This window comes from Telmatherina bonti (assembly GCF_933228915.1).
Source record: "Telmatherina bonti genome assembly, chromosome: 19".
Lineage (NCBI taxonomy): Eukaryota > Metazoa > Chordata > Actinopteri > Atheriniformes > Telmatherinidae > Telmatherina > Telmatherina bonti.
The window spans coordinates 39474009-39497867 of NC_136617.1; the positions used below are offsets into that span (position 1 = coordinate 39474009).

Consider the following 23859-nt stretch of genomic DNA (forward strand, 5'->3'; position numbering starts at 1 on the left):
TGGTGGGAATATGGACACAGTTCAGTTGTTGTTCTTGAATTAAACAGAAAAAGTCTGGATTTGGGTTTTTCTGTGGAGATGTGGCACGTTTTAAACATCAACCAGGAAAACTATGAGGATGTGGATACTTCCACCTATTTGAAGCTGCGTTGAACTATTTGTGAGAATCCCTGTCTTTCAGATGAATGGGAAATGTGTTGTTGAGTCTTTTTGCCTGGTGATGATAAACTAGGTAAATGAGAACTAACTAACTTTTGGTCCTTACAGACGATGAGGTCGACATGCCACAGAGCCCAATGGGAGGAGACGAAGGATACTCTGGTGGATTAACGCCTCCAACCAAACGCAAAGGCAAGTTCTCCAAAATGGGGAAGATTTTCAAGCCCTGGAAATGGAGGAAGAAGAAGCCGAGCGAGAAGTTCACTGAAACATCAATAGGTATGCTTCTTCCCAGATATATTCTTAAGTTTACTTCCTGTTGTGTCTGACGACTTGGCCAATTTTTCCCTGCATTAATCCCATTTTCAGCTTTGGAAAGAAAAATTTCTGTGAGGAAAACTCGGCAGGAGCTGATTGCAATCGGAGTGTTAAAGGACATTCCAGAAAACGGTAGGGGAATTTCCGGATTCTGTTTTGGACTGGAAGGAACCCTTTCGTCTTTTTAATGACTTGTGTTTGTCTCAATGTTAGAGAGCAGCAACACCAGCCACTCCAAGCCTGCAACGTTGAAAAATGGCCATCCTGTTCCAATGGACGTGGATCGGGTGTCAGAAGCAGGAGTCCGAGTGTCTCGAGGGGAGCCAGACAGCAGGGGAAATCCTCTCAGGCTTCCTCAAGCAGACGAACATCGAAGCAGAGTGCCGTCTGATGCTTCCCGGAGTAACAGGGCACCTTTAGACGTGGACTCTCATGCCAGATTCCCTGTGGATGGGGACAGAAGGAACCGTCTTTCCTCAGATATGGATAAGAGAGGAGGATCTTTACCTCGTGGACCTTCCCAAGAGGACAAATACCGAAGAGAAGACAGGAAAGATTACAAGGAGGATAGGGAGGACAGAGGGCGAAAAGACAAGGAAGATATAGAAAGACGGGACAAGCGAGAAGAAAGAGAAAAGGATGGAGGAGTTGACCGGAGAGAAGACAGAGACTTCAGAGAAAGGCGGGAATGGAGAGATGACAGGGAGAGGAGGTATGAAAGGACGGATAGAGATATTCGAGAAAGACGGGAACGGGATGAAAGGGAAAAAAGGGAAAGGGATGAGAGAGAAAGAAATGAAAGAGAATGGCGGGATCAAGATGAGCGGGAACTGAAAGATCAGGAAAGGAATGAGAAGGAACGATGGGAAAGGGATGACAGGTATCGGGATGAGCGGGAGAGAAAAGAGCGGGAACGGAGGGATCGGGATGAGAGGGAAAGAAACGAGCGGGAACGGAGGGACCGGGATGAGAGGGAAAGAAACGAGCGGGAACGGAGGGATCGGGATGAGAGGGAAAGAAACGAGCGGGAACGGAGGGATCGGGATGAGAAGGAAAAAAACGAGCGGGAACGGAGGGATCGGGATGAGAGGGAAAGAAACGAGCGGGAACGGAGGGATCGGGATGAGAAGGAAAGAAACGAGCGGGAACGGAGGGATCGGGATGAGAAGGAAAGAAACGAGCGGGAACGGAGGGATCGGGATGAGAAGGAAAGAAACGAGCGGGAACGGAGGGATCGGGATGACAAAGAAAGAAACGAGCGGGAACGGAGGGATCGGGATGAGAAGGAAAGAAACGAGCGGGAACGGAGGGATCGGGATGAGAAGGAAAGAAACGAGCGGGAACGGAGGGATCGGGATGACAAAGAAAGAAACGAGCGGGAACGGAGGGATCGGGATGAGAAGGAAAGAAACGAGCGGGAACGGAGGGATCGGGATGACAAAGAAAGAAACGAGCGGGAACGGAGGGATCGGGATGAAAGGGATAGGAGGGAGAACAAGGAATGGCGACCAGAGCGTGAAAGGAGAGAGAATGACAGAGAGAGGGAAAACAGGGAAAGGAGAGATGAAAAAGAGAAACTGGAAAGCAGAGAGAGGAGAGAGGACTGTGACAGTTGTGATGACTGGTTGAAGAGAAACGAAAAGGACCGTAAGGATGGCGCTGAGAGGAGGGAGAGGCCGGTCCCTCTGCGCTCCCTGGACGAGTCCAAGCCCCCAGTCAGGCCTGTCTCAGAGATGGACACGAGACCTCCACTGCAGAAATATCCCTCGGAGGAAAGTAGGAAAGCTCGTCCAGTCTCAGAGGCCGACCGCTGGACCAGCCTGCCCAGATACAAGCCATCTACAGAGTTCAGGGAACGCTCTGGTAAGCTTTTCAGCTGTCTGATAAAGCATCCTCTCTGTTCTGACTAGAAGAGGACAAAATATTTCATGTGACGTAAAGCTGCTGTCTGAGCCGAATGTTGTGGTGGTGGAGACTGTCTCAAGGAAGTCCCAAACCTGGAGACAAATCAATTTTTGTGTATGACTAATTGGTTCTCTTCGTTAACTGTTCTTTTCTCAGTATGGCTGACTGGTTCTCTTTGTGAATAGTTCCTTTTTCAGTATGGCTAACTGGTTCTCTTTGTGAATGGTTCCTGCTGACGTATGGCTGACTGGTTCTCTTTGTGAATAGTTCCTTTTTCAGTATGGCTAACTGGTTCTCTTTGTGAATGGTTCCTGCTTACGTATGGCTTACTGGTTCTCTTTGTGAATGGTTTCTGTTTGGCTAGCTGGTTCTCTTTGTAAATGGTTCCTGTTTCTGTATGGCTGACTGGTTCGTTTTGTTAATGGTTCTTTTTTCAGTATAGCTAACTGGTTCTCTTTGTAAATGGTTCCTGTGTCTGTATGGCTGACTAGTTCTCTTTGTAAATGGTTCCTGTTTCTGTATGGCTGACTGGTTCGTTTTGTTAATGGTTCTTTTTTCAGTATAGCTAACTGGTTCTCTTTGTAAATGGTTCCTGTTTCTGTATGGCTGACTGGTTTGTTTTGTTAATGGTTCTTTTTTCATTATAGCTAACTGGTTCTCTTTGTAAATGGTTCCTGTGTCTGTATGGCTGACTAGTTCTCTTTGTAAATGGTTCCTGTTTCTGTATGGCTAACTGGTTTGTTTTGTTAATGGTTCTTTTTTCATTATAGCCTGGTAAACATGTAGAAGTTAGCCTGGTAAACATGTAGAAGTTGGCCTGGTAAACATGTAGAAGTTGGCCTGGTAAACATGTAGAAGTTGGCCTGGTAGACATAGAAGTTGGCCTGGTAAATGTGTAGAAGTTGGCCTGGTAATCATGTAGAGAAAAAGACAGATAGAAATAGGAAGAAGGAAAAAATAGACATCTGCATAAACGTATGCATATACGCCCATACGCATTTGCCTATATAGACGCATGTACCTACATATTCACACACACAGACACAAACAGGCCAATCTTAGATTCTTATTCCCCCTGCAGAGGACTAGACTATCAAGTGTCAAGAGGCACCATAAACTATCAGGTTAAATATTAATGGGAGACAAAGAAAACCAGCTGCTGTTAGTTAATAATCCTGCACACAACCCAGTGACTGTGACACATGCAGAACATACAGAATTGAACGTGTTCAGAGAAGAGTGATCATGCCAATGTGGCCCCGCCCACACAATGTGACCCCGCCTACACAAAGGCAAAAAGCAGGCCAGGAGGACCCCGAGACCCAGGCGACCGGCAGCCACCCAAAGCACAGGATCCAACCACCCCACCCCGGAGCCAGCTATGGACCCACCCAGGAGGCAGCGAAGGGGAGCCCCAGCCGGAGTCCCCCGCGGTCAGGGGTAACAGGCCCCAGCGGGCCCAGACCGGCAGGAACCGACCCCGCCGGGCACCGGCCGCCCAGGGCAGACAGAGCGCGGGCCCCAGGGCCCCAAGAGCCCGAAGGCAACCCCCAAACCCCCGCGGGCAGAGGGTCCAGCCCACATCAATGGAGAGCCAGGATCCCCAGCCGCCGAGTGGAGGCCAGGTCGCACCCCAGTGCACCAGCCGCGCACCCGGGGCACAAGACGACCCCCCCCCCCCCCCCCCCCCCCCCCACACACACACACACACACACAGACCCACACACATATTACCCCACACACACTCACTCACACACACACACACACACACACACACACACACACACTAGACAGACTCACATACTACCTCGTGACACACACCCTACCCCATCCATTATGCATGCTCCATGTCACCTACCCCCCTTTGCCCCACTCACATACTCCCCGACGCACACATACACCACATAACACAGCACCCCTCACAAGCTCCCTCTCTACACACCTCGACACACACCCCCCTTCTCACCCCTACCACACCTCAAATTAAAATTGGGAGGTGGGCCAGTCCTGGGTGCAGTGATCAAGACCACCTTCATGGCCTCTCTCACCACCCAGCACACCTCCCAACACCCTACCTGTGTGTGGTGGAGAGCAGGGAAGGGGATTTAGGACCAGAGGGAAGTGACTCCCTCTAGAAGGTGAGCTGCCATCGGCACTAGGCACACCCTAGTGTGCCCCTGAAGGCCAGGACACATAGGAGCAGCCGCCCCAACAGCCAGAGCCATCACCACCGCCAACCAAGGAGCCACCGCCAGCCCCAGGAGGCACCAGTCAGCCACATGCAAAGGGCGGCAGGAAGGCAAGGAGGGGGAGGGGCGACAGAAGGGGACCCCAGACCAATGGTCCACCGTCAACACCCACCCAGAACACTCTCCACCCAGAGACACGCTGGAGTCCCTCCTTGCCTACACCCCAATAAGTTACCACACACACACACCTTTCTCACCTCTGTCCTACCCTCTTGATAACCACTACCCCTCCACACCCATACACACATACCACCATCCCCCCGCACACTTGCACCCCAACAGTCCCCCAACACACACACCTACCCCCATCACCGTGTATCACTACACTCCCCCATACGCGCACTCTAACCCTACCCTACTACCATAACCCTACCACCATACTTCCCTACTCTCACACACCGCAACTCTCCTCCATACATACCCCATACACACATGTATACACACACACACACCAATCCCCAACCATCTTGGTCCCGGTTCCACAGCCAGGCACCAGGGCACGGACCTGCCCCCCACCGCAGCGGCAGATCCAGGTCAGCCCAGCCTCCCATGGCGGAGACCAACCCCATGTTCAATATTTTTAGCATGAATTCCTTTGATTTCTGGGTTTTGTCTTATGGCAGCTGCCAGGGGTTCGATAAAAATGGCAAAGAGTGATGGAGAAAGTGGGCAGCCCTGTCTGGTGCCTCTCTGTAAGCAGAAGTTTGGAGAGATGTGATCATTAGTCTCTACACATGCATTTGGGTTGCTGTATAAAATTTTAAACCAGTCAATGATGACCCAAACCCAAATTCTTTGAAAGTTGCAAATAAGAATTTCCAGTTTACACGGTCAAATGCTTTTTCTGCATCTAAAGATATAACTGTGGACTTCAGATTGTGTAGAGTTGAATAATCTATTATGTTAATTTATCTGCGCATGTTAGTGTAGGAATGTCTACCTTTTATAAAACCTGTTTGATCAGCGTGAATAATAGAAGGGGTTAATTTTTTCTATCCTTCTGGCTAGAGCTTTGCTGATTATTTTGAGATCTACGTTTATTAATGAAATTGGACGATAACTGGATGGGAGTGCAGGGTCTTTTCCTGCTTTTAATAGTGTAATATACTAGTGTTTTAATACTGTAATATTAGCTAAATTCATATTTGGAGGACTTTGTTTTTCTTTTCTTTCTGAAACCATGTTGTAAAAAGTTGAAGCAAGTGTTGTTCAGAATTCAGCAGGATAACCATCTGGACCTGGTGCTTTATTGTTTGGCATATGATGGAGAGCTTCATGGAGCTCATAAACTGAAATAGGTGAATCTAGAGCCATTTTATTTTCATGTTTTAATTTTGGGAGATTAATATCGCTAAGGAACTGATCAATATTCTCCTCTGTTGGGTTTATTTGTGAATATTTATTTTTTTTTGTAAAATTCTTTGAAAGTATTGTTTATCATGTCAGGATCATGGCTGATATTTCCTTCTGAGTCTTTTATAGAGGAAATTGTTGTTTTCTCCTTATTTGCCTTTAGTTGGTTAGCCAGGAACTTTCCAGATTTGTTACCATGTTCAAAATTGTCCAATCGATGTCTTTGCACCATGAATTATGTTCTTTTATCTATTATTTTATTAAGTTCTAATTTGGCTTTTCTAATACCATTCAGTGTGTGTTCTTCTGGGGAGACATGGTAAGCTTCCTCTAGTGATTTAATTCTGAGTTCTAATTCTGATGTTCTCAGTTTCCTTCTTTTTCTTATGGGAAGAGAAGGATATTATTTTCCCTCTCTTTACTGCTTTTCCTGCTTCCCACTTTCCTGCTGATTAGGAAGTAGTCTAGTCTAGAATAGGTATGGTGAACTGAAGAGAAGAAAGTGTATTCTCTCAGTGTCGGGTGATGAGAACGCCATGCATCGCAAAGACCAAAATCCTTCATGTACTGTTTAACTGTTTCAGCTGATTTCCAACCTTGATACTTCCCTGATGAACTGTATTTGTATAGAATAACATTTAAGTCCCCTGCTACAATGATTGTTTCTGTATGGCAAACTGGTTCTCTTTGTGAATGGTTCCTGCTTAGGTATGGATAACTGGTTGTCTTTGTTATTGTTTGGCAAACTGGATCTCTTTTATAATAGGTTCATGTTTCTGTATGGGTAACTGGTTGTTTTTTTTAATAATTGTTCCGGTTCCTGGATGGTTAACTGGTTCTCTTTGTAAATGGCTCCTGTTTTCTCAATCCTAACTGGTTGTCTTCGTAAATGGTTCCTGTTTCTGTATGGCTAACTGGTTGTCCTTGTTAATAGTTCCTGCTTCTGTAGTAACTAACTGGTTGTCTTTTTAATGGTTCCTTTTTCAGCATGGCTAACTGGTTCTCTTTATTAATGGTTCCTGCTTATGTATTGCAAACTGGTTCTCTTTATTAATGGTTCCTGCTTATGTATTGCAAACTGGTTCTCTTTTTCAATGGTTCCTTTTTCAGCATGGCTAAGTGGTTTTCTTTGTAAATGTTCCTGTTTTTCTTTGGCTTACTGGTTTTCTTTGTAAATAGTTCCTGTTTCTCTTTGGCTAACTGGTTTTCTTTGTAAATAGTTCCAGTTTCTGTTTGGCTAACTGGTTTTCTTTGTGAATGGTTTCTGCTTCTATGAAGCTTACATGTTTTTTATAATGGTTCCTGCTTCTGTATGGCTAACTGTTTTTGCATGTGGTTGCATTATATTGTGTACGTCTTGTATTTTCTGTCCACAGAGTTTTGTAAAGTTTTGTATTCGCAGCCTCTCCGTATACAACCGGGTGTTCTTGTGCTTCCTCCTTTCTTTGTAGAGTCTGCCGGGGCCTGCTTTTCCCCTGAGCCTCCTTATCCAGCCAAGGACTCCCAGTGGGAACCTCCCCCACCAAGGCAGGCTTTGCTGCCCCCTAAATTTCTCACCTCTGAGTCCGGCCGGAGCCCGACTGCTTCCTCATCCTCATCTGTGATCGACGTCGCTGTGGTCAAACCACCAAGAACTGTGTCGCTCATCGTGGACGATCTACCTCGACCCAGTCATGCTGCCATCACTTCCCCAGCGAACTCGGACACGCCTCCGCCTATCCCTCCTCACGCCAAACAGCCTCCTGTCCCTCCACCTAAACCCTCCAACCGCAACAGCAGCCTGGCGCTGAATGGTGAGTTCCTGTCAGCTGTTTCCTTCTTTCCTTGCTCCCGTCCCTCTTTCCCTTCCTCCTTCCTACCTTTCTTTTTTTTTTTAATTTTTTTTTTTAATTTTTTTTAAAAATAATTTTGTTTTTATTGAGGGTCAGGGACATCTTCAGAGACACAGTACAATGTCATTCATATTGTTATCACATTGGATAACAAGGAGGAAACAAAGGGGGAAAAAAAAGACTGTTCCCATTTCTTCTTCTTCTTTTTTTTTAATAATAATTTTAAAGAAACACTTGAACACCTAGAGAGTAAAAAAACAAGTGTAGCATTGTAGTTCCCTCAAAAATAAGAATAGTTTGGGTAAATATTTATACAACATATGTAATAATGTGTTCATCCTGTCTAGAAACAAATGAACAATCATGCAATTAAGGTTTCTGCACCTACCAATACATACATTCCGGTCATATATCACCTTCCAGGAGGCAATATGAATGACTTTATCCCTGAGATGGACATATTACTCTCTGACATACCTGATGATGGACACCGCTGGTTGTCATGGGAGATTTAAATATTCACCCTGGCAAAACTCAGGCCAATGATTTCATGAACCTTGTCACCTCATTCAGTCTCAGACTGGTCCAGACTCCTCCAACACACAAAGCCGGCAGCACTATGGATCTGGTCCTGACCAGAAACTGGTCCACAGCTGATCTGCCAGTCCCCCCGCCTGCACCTCTCAGACCACTTCTTGGCCACATTGTAGCAGTTACCAGGTAGCAGTTATCAGGTAGCGGTTATCAGGTAGCAGTTACCATCAGTTATCAGGTAGCAGTTATCAGGTAGCGGTTATCAGGTAGCAGTTACCATCAGTTATCAGGTAGCAGTTACCAGGTAGCAGTTATCAGGTAGCAGTTACCAGGTGGTAGTTACCAGGTAGCAGTTACCAGGTGGTAGTTACCAGGTAGCAGTTACCAGGTGGTAGTTATCAGGTAGCAGTTACCAGGTAGCAGTTACCAGGTATCAGGTACCGGGTAGCAGTTATCAGGTTGCAGTTACCAGGTAGCAGTTATCAGGTAGCAGTTATCAGGTTGCAGTTACCAGGTATCAGGTACCGGGTAGCAGTTATCAGGTTGCAGTTATCAGGTTGCAGTTACCAGGTAGCAGTTACCAGGTTGCAGTTACCAGGTATCAGGTACCGGGTAGCAGTTATCAGGTTGCAGTTATCAGGTTGCAGTTACCAGGTAGCAGTTACCAGGTAGCAGTTATCAGGTTGCAGTTACCAGGTTGCAGTTACCAGGTAGCAGTTATCAGGTTGCAGTTATCAGGTTGCAGTTATCAGGTAGCAGTTATCAGGTTGCAGTTATCAGGTAGCAATTACCAGGTAGCAGTTATCAGGTAGCAATTACCAGGTAGCAGTTATCAGGTAGCAATTACCAGGTAGCAGTTACCAGGTAGTAGTTGTCAGGTAGCAATTACCAGGTAGCAGTTATCAGGTAGCAATTACCAGGTAGCAGTTACCAGGTAGTAGTTGTCAGGTAGCAGTTATCAGGTAGCAATTACCAGGTAGCAGTTATCTGCAGTTACCAAGTAGCAGTTACCCGGTTGCAATTATCAGGTAGCAGTTATCAGGTTGCAATTATCAGGTAGCAGTTACCAGGTAGCAGTTATCAGGTTGCAGTTACCAGGTAGCAGTTATCAGGTTGCAGTTACCAGGTATCAGGTACCGGGTAGCAGTTATCAGGTAGCAATTACCAGGTTGCCGTTACCAGGTAGCAGTTACCAGGTAGTAGTTGTCAGGTAGCAGTTACCAGGTAGCAATTACCAGGTAGCAGTTACCAGGTAGCAGTTATCAGGTAGCAGTTATCAGGTTGCAGTTACCAGGTAGCAGTTACCAGGTAGCAGTTATCTGCAGTTATCAGGTAGCAGTTATCAGGTTGCAGTTACCAGGTAGCAGTTACCAGGTAGCAGTTATGTGCAGTTATCAGGTAGCAGTTACCAGGTAGCAGTTATGTGCAGTTATCAGGTAGCAGTTACCAGGTAGCAGTTATCTGCAGTTATCAGGTAGCAATTACCAGGTAGCAGTTACCAGGTAGCAGTTATCAGGTAGCAATTACCAGGTAGCAGTTATCAGGTAGCAATTACCAGGTAGCAGTTACCAGGTAGTAGTTGTCAGGTAGCAATTACCAGGTAGCAGTTATCAGGTAGCAATTACCAGGTAGCAGTTACCAGGTAGTAGTTGTCAGGTAGCAGTTATCAGGTAGCAATTACCAGGTAGCAGTTATCTGCAGTTACCAAGTAGCAGTTACCAGGTTGCAATTATCAGGTAGCAGTTATCAGGTAGCAGTTATCAGGTTGCAATTATCAGGTAGCAGTTACCAGGTAGCAGTTATCAGGTTGCAGTTACCAGGTAGCAGTTATCAGGTTGCAGTTACCAGGTATCAGGTACCGGGTAGCAGTTATCAGGTAGCAATTACCAGGTTGCCGTTACCAGGTAGCAGTTACCAGGTAGTAGTTGTCAGGTAGCAGTTATCAGGTTGCAATTACCAGGTTGCAGTTACCAGGTAGCAGTTATCAGGTAGCAGTTATCAGGTAGCAGTTACCAGGTAGCAGTTACCAGGTAGCAGTTATCTGCAGTTATCAGGTAGCAGTTATCAGGTTGCAGTTATCAGGTTGCAGTTACCAGGTAGCAGTTACCAGGTAGCAGTTATGTGCAGTTATCAGGTAGCAGTTACCAGGTAGCAGTTATGTGCAGTTATCAGGTAGCAGTTACCAGGTAGCAGTTATCTGCAGTTACCAGGTAGTAGTTGTCAGGTAGCAGTTACGAGGTAGCAATTATCAGGTTGCAATTACCAGGTAGCAGTTATCAGGTAGCAGTTATCAGGTAGCAGTTACCAGGTTGCAGTTACCAGGTAGCAGTTACCAGGTAGCAGTTATCTGCAGTTATCAGGTAGCAGTTATCAGGTTGCAGTTACCAGGTAGCAGTTACCAGGTAGCAGTTATCTGCAGTTATCAGGTAGCAGTTACCAGGTAGCAGTTATCTGCAGTTACCAGGTAGCAGTTACCAGGTAGCAGTTATCTGCAGTTATCAGGTAGCACTTATCAGGTTGCAATTACCAGGTAGCAGTTATCAGGTAGCAGTTATCAGGTAGAGACATATGAGCAGGGAGTAACGTTACAGCATCTTCATGGCTAGATGTTTCTACTGAAGCGTGTGCACAGTGGGATGATAGACATGTCCTCTGCTTCTGGAGACAAACATGAAAGCCTGCTTTCTGATGCATCTCCCGTCCTCCGCTCCCAGCCACTCCAGTGTCTAGCAGCGTTCCTGTTGGACCAGCTGGACACGGCTCAGGGAACTGGGTGGATACCAGTCAGAAATCAGTCTACCTGAACCCCCGCAGACATCTATGTTTGAGATGAACTGATGTGTCATACGGAGTTTTTTTTTAATTCAATTCAATTCAATTCAACTTTATTTATATAGCGTCAAATCACGGCAATACCATCTCAAGACACTTTACAGACAGAGGGGAAAACATAATGAAAGCCAATTCATAACAGCCTATATAAGGAAACCAACAGATTGAGTTGAGTCCAACTCAATCTCCCATCCTGAGCAAGCACACTGGCGACAGTGGGAAGGAAAAAACTCCCTTTTAACAGGAAGGAAACCTCCGGCAGAACCCGGCTCAGGACAGGCAGCCATCTTCCTCTGCTGTGTGGGGGGAAGAGGACAGAAAGACAACAGACAACAGGAACTGCTACTCCCGGCCAGGGAGACCTGCTGAGACAGGAAACATACATGTTAATGATGCAACACTGTTATTGGGGGGGGTGGGGGATAAAAGAGAGAGATAAAGAGAAAGAAGTTCAGTGTATCAGGAAATGTCCCTCAGCAGTCTAAACCTATAGCAGCATAACTAAGGGATGCTAACCATCCCTAGCTATAGGACTTATCAAAAAGATAAGTCTTCAGCCTAGTCTTAAAGGTGGGGAGGGTGTCTGCTTCCCTAACACTAACTGGGAGCTTATTCCATAAGAGAGGGGCCTGATAACCAAAGGCTCTGCCTCCTGCTCGGCTCTTTGAGACTCTAGGAACCACAAGTAAGCCTGCAGTCTGCGAACGAAGTACTCTACTTGGTATATAAGGAACAATGAGGTCTTTGATATATAGTGGTGCCTGGTTGTGGAGGGCTTTATATGTAAGGAGAAGGATTTTAAATTCTATTCTAGATTCAACAGGCAGCCAATGAAGAGAGGCTAAAGCTGGAGAAATACGATCTCTCCTGCTGGTTCTGGTCAGGACTCTGGCTGCAGAATTCTGGATCAGCTGAAGGGTTTTCAGGGCATATTTAGGACAGCCCAGTAATAGAGAGTTACAGTAATCTAGTCTCAAAGTAACAAAAGCGTGAACCAGTTTTTCTGCATCACTCTGAGACAGAATATCCCTAATTTTGGCTATATTACGTAAATGAAAGAAGGCTGTTTTAGTAACCTGCTTAATATGTGGGCCAAAGGACAGGTCAGGGTCAAATATTACTCCAAGGTTTCTCACTGTAGCACTGGAAGCTAAAGTAATGCCATCCAGGTTCATTACAAAACCGGAAAATTTAGCTCTGAGTTTTTCAGATCCAACGAGAATTACTTCAGTCTTATCTGAGTTTAAGAGGAGAAAATTTCTAGACATCCAAGTCTTTATGTCTATGAGACAATTTTGTAGCCTATTGGGCTGATTTGTTTCATCTGGTTTAAAGGATAAGTATAGTTGAGTATCATCTGCATAACAATGAAAGTTTATTCCATGCTGTCTAATAATTTTGCCTACAGGGAGCATATATAGCGTGAAGAGTACTGGTCCAAGTACAGAACCTTGAGGAACTCCATGACTTACTGTAGTTTGTGAGGAGGACTTGTCATTTACATGAACGAACTGAAGTCTATCAGATAAATCTGATTTAAACCAGCTTAACGCTGTACCTGTAATTCCAACCACCTGTTCTAGTCTTTGTAACAGAATGTTATGATCGACTGTATCAAATGCAGCACTAAGATCAAGCAAGATAAGTACGGAAACATGTCCTTTGTCTGAGGCCATAAGAAGGTCATTAGTAACTTTCACCAATGCCGTCTCAGTGCTATGATGAGCTCTAAATCCTGACTGAAACTCCTCGCATAAATTATTTCTGCTCAGGTGGGCATGTAGCTGAGCTGAAACTATTTTCTCCAGAATTTTGGACATAAACGGGAGGTTAGATATAGGTCTATAATTTGCTATCACCTCTGGATCCAGAGATTGCTTTTTAAGTAAAGGCTTGATTACAGCAGTTTTAAATGATTGTGGTACATATCCTGTCACTAAAGACATATTGATAAGATTTAGTAGTGATGTATTAATTAAAGGGAAAATGTCCTTAAAGAGGCTCGTTGGGAGAGGGTCTAAGATACAGGTGGATGGTTTAGATGAAGCTATTATTTTAGTTAATTCAGAGGGTTGGACAGGACAGAAACTATTTAGACACAAGTCAGATCCTGGTTAAATTAACTGTATTAAATTAAAAAAATGTCGACCTGATCGTAAATAAATGCTCCTACACTAAAATAAACATATCTGATCCCCTGCTCAACAGACAGCACTGAAATAAACCATCCAGTCGTTTTAACTGGTCAGTCCCCGCCCCCCGGGAACAAGCCTCGTGTGCTTTTTGTGCTTTGGAGGCATTGGGGGAAATCTGAAATAAAGAGGTTTGTACATTTTCATAATGTTGCTTTTCCAGGATCTCCTCCCTCCTTCAGGCCGGGTAGACGTCACGCAGCCGGCGTTGTCTAGCCGTGACTCCACCTGGAACATTCTTCTCCCTGAAGCTGACGTGTTTCTGCTTGTTTGAAAAGAAACTAACTACTAACCATGCTAACGACATGTCTCTGGTTCGACAGATGTTCCTCAGTCCACCAGCAGTGTTATCACAGTCCCAGCACCTGCCAAGCGCTCCCCCCCGACCCCACCCAAGAGGATGACGCCCGTCACCAAGCGCCACACTGTGGATCCGTCTCAGGTCCCTGAGTGTCCCCCATGCGGGTCCTCTGCTCCGGTTCAGGCGCCCCCTGTGGTCCTGAGAGGAGAAAACAAGGAGAATGCTGCAGTTCCAGAGTCCCAGCCTTCACCACCCTCCCACATACCTCCGTCACCCCCCAGGGTCCAGTTGCTCCAGCTGCCCAGCAATGCCTCCTTTGGTCCCGTGCCCACCCTTCAAACCGACCCCCCCAGCCCGACCACGGAACCTCCCAGCCAGCCGCCACCTATCCCGCTACACATCCTGATCCAGAGGGCTCTGGCGAGCCCCGGCCCGGTTCAGCCCAAACCAGACGGCTCTCAGAGGGCCCACTCACTGCTGTTTGAGCCCCCTCCAGATCTCCTGAAAGAGGCGGGGGCCAACGTACGGCATTCCCTCCCCGTCACCATTGAGCCTCTCAGGCTGTAAGTGTGTGTGTGTGACGTCATGCTGAATTTATTTGGTTGTGAACAAAGTGGAAATATTAGTTTCATACAAGACGAAGATGTTGAGCTGATCCAGCAGATCTTTTTCACAGCTTCCATCACTTATTTATTACATCATCATCCATTTTTTTTAACAACAGTAAAACTAAATGAAAATATGCAAATGAGGCAGAAAGCTCCAACAACAGCAGCTTCGAACATCAGCAGCAGGTTTACAGGTGAATCCTGACACCTAGTGGTCATCCAGAGTATTACTGCCCTTCAGAAGGTCCAAAGCCAGGCTACAATCCTGCAGAGTTTCTCTGTTCCCCTGCTCCAACACACTTTACTCAAATGAATCAGTCATTGTGCAGAACTTCAGTGGCTGTTGGATTCTTTTCATGCAAGTCAGGTGTTGTGGAGCAGGGACACGTGGAAACCTGTAGGACAGCGGCCCTCCAGGACCAACTCTGGACACCTGGTCTAGAGGATGTTGGGGTGTCTGGTTGCATCTTCCTCTATGCTTCTGCTGCTCGAGGAAGTGAATGTGCTTCAGTTAGAGCTCTGCAGCACCTGGATTGTCCACCTTTTACAGCAGATCCAGACCAGGATCAGGTCTCCACTGCAGACAGACACGCCTTCTTCTCTCCCAACAGGCCGGAGGACGACGACTTCGACATGGAGGAGGAGCTGAGGAAGCTGCGGCCTCAGCAGGTCGGCCAGCAGACAGACCTGGAGCCCCGCAGCAGGAGAGGACTGGTGGGGGACCCCAGAGTGAGCGTCATCCCTGAAGGAGGAGGCCCCGAAGAGGAATCGGACTCCGACGGACCCATCCTGTACCGAGACGACGATGAGGAGGAGGAGGAGGATGATGATGATGATGATGAGGAAGGGCCTCCAGGTAAGTGACATGATTATTAATAAGAACCATTTTGAGTAGATGATGGATGTTATAAGCAATAATCAGTATGAGGGGATGAATAAAGTATCTGTCTAAAAAAATCTAAAATGTGTTTATTTATACCTGAGGTTGTTTATGTTTACACTTTATGTATAATATGTCTTACAGGTGAGTCTTACCTGTGACATGTTATTAAAATGCACATCCGTCTTCATACTGAACCTCTGATGGTCAATAAATACTGAGAGCGATGACAGAAGTTGGTTCTGCTCCTCAGACTGCGGGACAAGTAGTTTATTTATGAAGTTCAGTTTGCTGTATTGACCTGGTCCAGGTGTTCCTCTGACCTGGTTTTACCTGTTGGACAGGTGGACTGGCCAGCCGTGTGAAGAGAAAGGACACGTTGGCCCTAAAGCTGGAGAAACATGAGCGCGATGGGCAGGAGAACCAGGACACGATGAGCTGGAACAACAGGGAGCAGTGGGTAGCCATCAGGGACAGGATCGGTACCCGCGCTGACACGGTGAGAAACCTGAACCGGTCCAGAACAGACCGCGAACATGAAGACGTTCCGAAAAGTGGTATGGTGATAAATACATGTGTCTGCAGGCGGCTGAGTCAGAGACCATCAGCAGAGGAGCTGGAACAGAGGAACATCCTTCCAGGTGATTCTGCCTCCCGGCATCCCTCCTCGCTTCCTTCTGAAGCTTCTCTCTAGAAACCAGCACGGCACCTTCTTTCCTTTCACCTTTGTCTAATAGATCGGGTTCCACAGGTCAGGAGTCATCTGTTAGATCGGGTTCCACAGGTCAGGAGTCATCTGTTAGATCAGGTTCCACAGGTGAGGAGTCATCTAATAGATGGGGTTCCACAGGTCAGGAGTCATCTGTTAGATCAGGTTCCACAGGTGAGGAGTCATCTAATAGATGGGGTTCCACAGGTCAGGAGTCATCTGTTAGATCAGGTTCCACAGGTGAGGAGTCATCTAATAGATGGGGTTCCACAGGTCAGGAGTCATCTGTTAGATCAGGTTCCACAGGTGAGGAGTCATCTAATAGATGGGGTTCCACAGGTCAGGAGTCATCTGTTAGATCAGGTTCCACAGGTGAGGAGTCATCTAATAGATGGGGTTCCACAGGTCAGGAGTCATATGTTAGATCAGGTTCCACAGGTGAGGAGTCATCTAATAGATGGGGTTCCACAGGTCAGGAGTCATCTAATAGATGGGGTTCCACAGGTCAGGAGTCATCTGTTAGATCGGGTTCCACAGGTCAGGAGTCATCTGTTAGATCAGGTTCCACAGGTGAGGAGTCATCTAATAGATGGGGTTCCACAGGTCAGGAGTCATCTAATAGATGGGGTTCCACAGGTCAGGAGTCATCTGTTAGATCGGGTTCCACAGGTCAGGAGTCATCTGTTAGATCAGGTTCCACAGGTGAGGAGTCATCTAATAGATGGGGTTCCACAGGTCAGGAGTCATCTGTTAGATCAGGTTCTACAGGTCAGGAGTCATCTGTTAGATCGGGTTCCACAGGTCAGGAGTCATCTGTTAGATCAGGTTCTACAGGTCAGGAGTCACCTGTTAGATCGGGTTCCACATGTCAGGAGTCATCTGTTAGATGGGGTTCCACATGTCAGGAGTCATCTGTTAGATCAGGTTCTACAGGTCAGGGGTCATCTGTTAGATCGGGTTCCACAGGTCAGGATTCATCTGTTAGATCGGGTTCCACATGTCAGGAGTCATCTAATAGATCGGGTTCCACAGGTCAGGAGTCATCTAATAGATCGGGTTTCACAGGTCAGGAGTCATCTAATAGATCGGGTTTCACAGGTCAGGTGTCATCTAATAGATCGGGTTCCACAGGTCAGGAGTCATCAGGCTCCGTCTATACTTCGTACAGCTTGATCTTGATAATACATTTTACATTCCCCTTTTTGACACTCCAGATCAGCTTACAAGAGTAGATAAATAAAAACATAGATAAATAATAAACACATGAAACGGTGATAATCAAAAACTCCATGTTGCTGTTCACATGATGTTGGACTGGTTCTGAGACTGGACCGGGTCTGATCCATGATGAGGTCCTGGTTCTGATCCAGAATGGGACTGACCCGCTCTTTTCTTCCTCGTGGTTTTTTCCTCCCTCAGTGAAGAACGAAGCGGACCGGCGGCTGGAGAGAAGTGAGATCAAGCGGAGGCTCACCAGAAAGGTCAGGAAGCAGCGCTGGGTCTGTGCCCTAGTGGTTGCTACGGCGACGGTAACCGTGTCTCCGCTGCTGTCCCCTTCAGCTGTCCCAGAGACCCACGGTGGCTGAGCTGCAGGCCAGGAAGATCCTTCGCTTCCACGAGTATGTGGAGAGTACCCACGCTGAGGACTACGACCGGAGAGCCGACAAACCCTGGACCAAGCTCACCCCGGCTGACAAGGTGACCGCATCAGTTTTACTGGGGGGTGGGGTATAAATGTTTAACCCTTTACCCTCCTACTGACCTCCCCCCACCCTGAGGTCCACCTCCTCCACATCAGTCATGGACATGTGACCCTCCAGCTGGTTGACAAGTCCAGTTCCACCCCGTTCCAGACTCGTCACGCTGTCTGACGAGTCCAGTTCCACCCCGTTCCAGACTCGTCACGTTGTCTGACGAGTCCAGTTCCACCCCGTTCCAGACTCGTCACGTTGTCTGACGAGTCCAGTTCCACCCCGTTCCAGACTCGTCACGCTGTCTGACGAGTCCAGTTCCACCCCGTTCCAGACTCGTCACGCTGTCTGACGAGTCCAGTTCCACCCCGTTCCAGACTCGTCACGCTGTCTGACGAGTCCAGTTCCACCCCGTTCCAGACTCGTCACGTTGTCTGACGAGTCCAGTTCCACCCCGTTCCAGACTCGTCACGTTGTCTGACGAGTCCAGTTCCACCCCGTTCCAGACTCGTCACGCTGTCTGACGAGTCCAGTTCCACCCCGTTCCAGACTCGTCACGCTGTCTGACGAGTCCAGTTCCACCCCGTTCCAGACTCGTCACGCTGTCTGACAAGTCCAGTTCCACCCCGTTCCAGACTCGTCACGTTGTCTGACGAGTCCAGTTCCACCCCGTTCCAGACTCGTCACGTTGTCTGACAAGTCAAGTTCCACCCCGTTCCAGTTCCACCCCGTTCCAGACTCGTCACGTTGTCTGACAAGTCAAGTTCCACCCCGTTCCAGTTCCACCCGTTCCAGACTCGTCACGCTGTCTGACGAGTCCAGTTCCACCCCGTTCCAGACTCGTCACGTTGTCTGACAAGTCCAGTTCCACCCCGGTCCACACTCGTCACGTTGTCTGACCAGTCCAGTTTCACACCGATCCAGTTCCACCCTGTTCCAGACTCGTCACGCTGTCTGACGAGTCCAGTACCACCCCGTTCCAGACTCGTCACGTTGTCTGACAAGTCCAGTTCCACCCCGTTCCAGACTTGTCACGCTGTTTGACAAGTCCAGTTCCACCCCGTTCCAGACTCATCACGTTGTCTGACGAGTCCAGTTCCACCCCGTTCCAGACTCATCACGTTGTCTGACGAGTCCAGTTCCACCCCGTTGCAGACTCATCACGTTGTCTGACGAGTCCTGTTTCACCCCGTTCCAGACTCATCACGTTGTCTGACGAGTCCAGTTCCACCCTGTTCCAGTTCCACCCCATTCCAGACTCGTCATGTTGTCTGACAAGTCCAGTTCCACCCCGTTCCAGACTCATCACGTTGTCTGACGAGTCCAGTTCCACCCCATTCCAATTCCACCCCGTTCCAGACTCGTCACGTTGTCTGACGAGTCCAGTTCCACCCTGTCCCAGACTCGTCACATTGTCTGACGAGTCCAGTTCCACCCAGCTCCAGACTCGTCACGTTGTCTGACAAGTCCAGTTCCACACCGTTCCAGTTCCACCCCGTTCCAGACTCATCACGTTGTCTGACAAGTCCAGTTCCACCCAGTTCCAGACTCGTCACGTTGTCTGACAAGTCCAGTTCCACCCAGTTCCAGACTCGTCACGTTGTTTGACAAGTCCAGTTCCACCCCGTTCCAGACTCGTCACGTTGTCTGACAAGTCCAGTTCCACCCCGTTCCAGACTCGTCACGTTGTCTGACAAGTCCAGTTCCACCCAGTTCCAGACTCGTCACGTTGTCTGACAAGTCCAGTTCCACCCCGTTCCAGACTCATCACGTTGTCTGACGAGTCCAGTTCCACCCCATTCCAATTCCACCCCGTTCCAGACTCGTCACGTTGTCTGACGAGTCCAGTTCCACCCTGTCCCAGACTCGTCACATTGTCTGACGAGTCCAGTTCCACCCAGTTCCAGACTCGTCACGTTGTCTGACAAGTCCAGTTCCACACCGTTCCAGTTCCACCCCGTTCCAGACTCATCACGTTGTCTGACAAGTCCAGTTCCACCCAGTTCCAGACTCGTCACGTTGTCTGACAAGTCCAGTTCCACCCAGTTCCAGACTCGTCACGTTGTTTGACAAGTCCAGTTCCACGTAGTTCCAGACTCGTCACGTTGTCTGACAAGTCCAGTTCCACCCCGTTCCAGACTCGTCACGTTGTCTGACAAGTCCAGTTCCACCCAGTTCCAGACTCGTCACGTTGTCTGACAAGTCCAGTTCCACCCAGTTCCAGACTCGTCACGTTGTCTGACAAGTCCAGTTCCACCCAGTTCCAGACTCGTCACGTTGTCTGACAAGTCCAGTTCCACCCAGTTCCAGACTCGTCACGTTGTCTGACAAGTCCAGTTCCACCCCGTTCCAGACTCATCATCACGTTGTCTGACGAGTCCAGTTCCACACCGTTCCTGTTCCACCCCGTTCCAGACTCATCACGTTGTCTGGCAAGTCCAGTTCCACTCAGTTCCAGACTCAGCACGTTGTCTGACGAGTCCAGTTCCACCCAGTTCCAGACTCATCACGTTGTCTGACGAGTCCAGTTCCACACCGTTCCTGTTCCACCCCGTTCCAGACTCATCACGTTTACTGACGAGTCCAGTTCCACCCAGTTCCTGACTCGTCATCTTGTCTGACAAGTCCAGTTCCACCCAGTTCCAGACTCGTCACGTTGTCTGACAAGTCCAGTTCCACCCCGTTCCAGACTCATCACGTTGTCTGACGAGTCCAGTTCCACACCGTTCCTGTTCCACCCCGTTCCAGACTCATCACGTTTACTGACGAGTCCAGTTCCACCCAGTTCCTGACTCGTCATCTTGTCTGACAAGTCCAGTTCCACCCAGTTCCAGACTCGTCACGTTGTCTGACAAGTCCAGTTCCACCCCGTTCCAGACTCATCACGTTGTCTGACGAGTCCAGTTCCACACCGTTCCTGTTCCACCCCGTTCCAGACTCGTCACATTGTCTGACGAGTCCAGTTCCACCCCGTTCCAGACTCGTCACGTTGTCTGACGAGTCTAGTTCCACCCCGTTCCAGATTCGTCACGTTGTCTGACGAGTCTAGTTCCACCCCGTTCCAGATTCGTCACGTTGTCTGACGAGTCTAGTTCCACCCCGTTCCAGACTCGTCATGTGGTCTGGCGAGTCCAGATCCACCCCATTCCAGAGGGACGGCGACATCAGGTGGACAAAGAGAGATTTTATCCATCTATACCAGGGATCCTCAATCCTGGAAATCCTGCAGGACACCACTCCTCAAGGAACTAAATTAAGGTTCCCCGGTCTTCATTCCCATCGGAGAATTGACCAGCAGCTCACAAACTTACACACATAACAGTATAATCAATAAATAAACTGAAGGACATCAGAATATCAATGACCATGAATCAAGTCAAGTCTGGTACAGTCTAATGTCTGCAGTACAATCTAATGTCTGGTACAGTCTAATGTCTGCAGTACAGTCTGTCTGGTACAGTCTAATGTCTAGTACAGTCTAATGTCTGGTACAGTCTAACGTCTGCAGTACAGTGTACGATTTGCCCAGACTTCCACAGTTCTTAATGTCTTGGGAATATAAACATATTTTAACATAATGAATCGTGTTCCTGACAGGCTGCCATCCGGAAGGAGCTGAATGAGTTCAAGAGTTCAGAGATGGCGGTTCATGAGGAGAGCAGGATCTACACCCGGTGAGACCTTAACACAGTTCTGTAACCCACCATCAAAACACAGAAAGCTGGTTTAAACCGGACTCTGTCCTGCAGGTTTCATCGACCCTAGCTGCTCAGCACAGCACTTACACTGGAAGGCCCCCCTGCCCCCACCAAACCCAACGTCCAGCTTGGATGTCATGGAGAAGCTCAGCTGCCGAAGCACTGGTGCAGCCACCGAGATATTGGAGTGGACATGATGGGGGGTTGGCTGTCGTTTGATGGAGGTTCCAGGTGCCAATGTAACACACCTTCCCTGTGAGACCTAATATGGAATACAAGGAAGATTAAGTGGAAGTCTTCTGCCTTCGTGTATCCCCCCCACCCCCACACCCTCACCCACCCACCCTGATGGTACCACTAACCGGACCCGGTTCAAGAATGTTCTATGGATCATCTGATTGTTGTCATGGAAACCCATATTGTTAAGAGAATCTTCTAATCAGGTGGACACTAAATAGATTTTTGATCCTCTGTGTTTTTAATTTAAATCAGGAGAATGTACATACTTTTATTTTCCTGCCTGTTTTATGGTACTTGAGTAACTCAGATGTATTGATCCCAGATCGGATTTGTAAACTACTGACGTTTTAATTGTGAAGCATTTCTTCATATTAATGGTACAGATTTGTTTTTATACAGAGATTGAAACACTTTTATGTGAACACTGACAATCCAGATAGAGATTAAACACTGATTTCCACATAAATCGATTTCCACATAAAGTATTGTTTATTTCAGACATGTGGTCAGTGTTAGCTCACATTAACACGAAAACACCTAAGGGTTTTACAACTGGTTTACCTGCTGGACCTGCAGACCGGACATGGAGCCGGACCATGGAGATGTCCTCATACCCTAGAACCACAGTGGGACAGACTCATTCTCGTACCCTAGAACCACAGTGGGATGGACAAATTCCCATACAGTAGAACCACAGTGGGATGGACAAGTTCCCATACCGTAGAACCACAGTGGGACGGACAAGTTCCCGTACCGTAGAACCACAGTGGGACGGACAAGTTCCCATACAGTAGAACCACAGGGGGATGGACAAGTTCCCGTACCGTAGAACCACAGGGGGATGGACAAGTTCCCGTACTGTAGAACCACAGTGGGACGGACAAGTTCCCGTACCGTAGAACCACAGTGGGACGGACAAGTTTCCGTACCGTAGAACCACAGTGGGACGGACAAGTTCCCGTACCGTAGAACCACAGTGGGACGGACAAGTTCCCGTACCGTAGAACCACAGTGGGACGGACAAGTTCCCGTACCGTAGAACCACAGTGGGACGGACAAGTTCCCGTACCGTAGAACCACAGTGGGACGGACAAGTTCCCGTACCGTAGAACCACAGTGGGACGGACAAGTTCCCGTACCGTAGAACCACAGTGGGACGGACAAGTTCCCGTACCGTAGAACCACAGTGGGACGGACAAGTTCCCGTACCGTAGAACCACAGTGGGACGGACAAATTCCCATACAGTAGAACCACAGTGGGACAGACAAGTTCCCGTACCGTAGAACCACAGTGGGACGGACAAGTTCCCGTACCGTAGAACCACAGTGGGACGGACAAGTTCCCGTACCGTAGAACCACAGTGGGACGGACAAGCTCCCGTACCGTAGAACCACAGTGGGACGGACAAGCTCTCATACCCGAAAAACACAGAAGAACAGACACTTTCTCGTACCGCAGTGTGAGGTGGTGGAACAATGATTCCCTCATATCGTAGAACGAGAGTGGAGTGAAAACGTTCACGTACCGCAGCATGAGTAGTGGGATGGGGGCGGCCTTGTGCCATAGAACACATTCCTCAACAATAAAACCATGGTGGGACCGTCATGTTCTCATACCATAAACATACAGTACTTTGTACTGTAGTAACAAGGACAGATTCTTGTACCATATAAACGCTGTGGAATAGACATGTTCTCATACCACAGTGTGAAACTGTAGCACGGAGACATCCTTGTACTGTAGAATAACGATTAGACATCTTTCCATACCATAGAACCACAGTGAGACAGACAAGTTCTCTCACTGTAGAACCACAGCCTGAAACAATGACAGACTTCCTCATAGCATAGAATCACATTGGCCAGAACGTTTTGATACTGTAGAACAACAGTGGGACAGACACATTCTTGAACCGTAATGAAACGGACATATTCTGTTCTACAGTCATTTAGCAGATGCTTTTATCCAAGCGACTTACACACTTGTACGCCGGTAGGCACATCAGAGGGCAACTTGGGGTTCAGTGCCCAAGGACACTACGGCACATAGTCGGTGGAAGCTTGGTCTCCCAACTTTCCAATTAAAAGACAACTGCTCTTCCTCTTGAGCTACAGCCACCCGTATTGTCGTACTATAAAACCACAGTGTAACGTACACATTCTCATACCACAGAACCGCAGTGTAAAGTGGTGGGACGGAGATGTCCTCGTACCGTAGAACCAATTCAGCTTTATTTTTATAGCGCCACTTAACAATTTTGTCTCAGGGCACTTCACATACAGATCAATTGAAGCAAATTGATTTAAAAAAAAAATAGACTAGTTAATTGAACCTATTCATGACTTTGATCCAATCCT

General features: G+C 47.8%; 1 protein-coding gene across 1 annotated transcript in view; it reads left to right on the forward strand.

Moving 5' to 3' along the window:
• The window catches only part of LOC306769777 (uncharacterized protein), a 28263-nt gene extending 6299 nt beyond the window's left edge, over positions 1-21964 (forward strand). Inside the window, 13 exon segments of the mRNA XM_079258480.1 lie at positions 268-438; positions 529-609; positions 691-2340; positions 7436-7777; positions 13698-14238; positions 14895-15139; positions 15508-15645; positions 15647-15662; positions 15749-15804; positions 17292-17353; positions 17433-17570; positions 21161-21237; positions 21313-21964. Coding sequence (XP_079114606.1) covers positions 268-438; positions 529-609; positions 691-2340; positions 7436-7777; positions 13698-14238; positions 14895-15139; positions 15508-15645; positions 15647-15662; positions 15749-15804; positions 17292-17353; positions 17433-17570; positions 21161-21237; positions 21313-21328 — 3533 coding nt within the window. The 3' untranslated portion in view covers positions 21329-21964.
• Positions 21965-23859: the final 1895 nt, after the last annotated feature.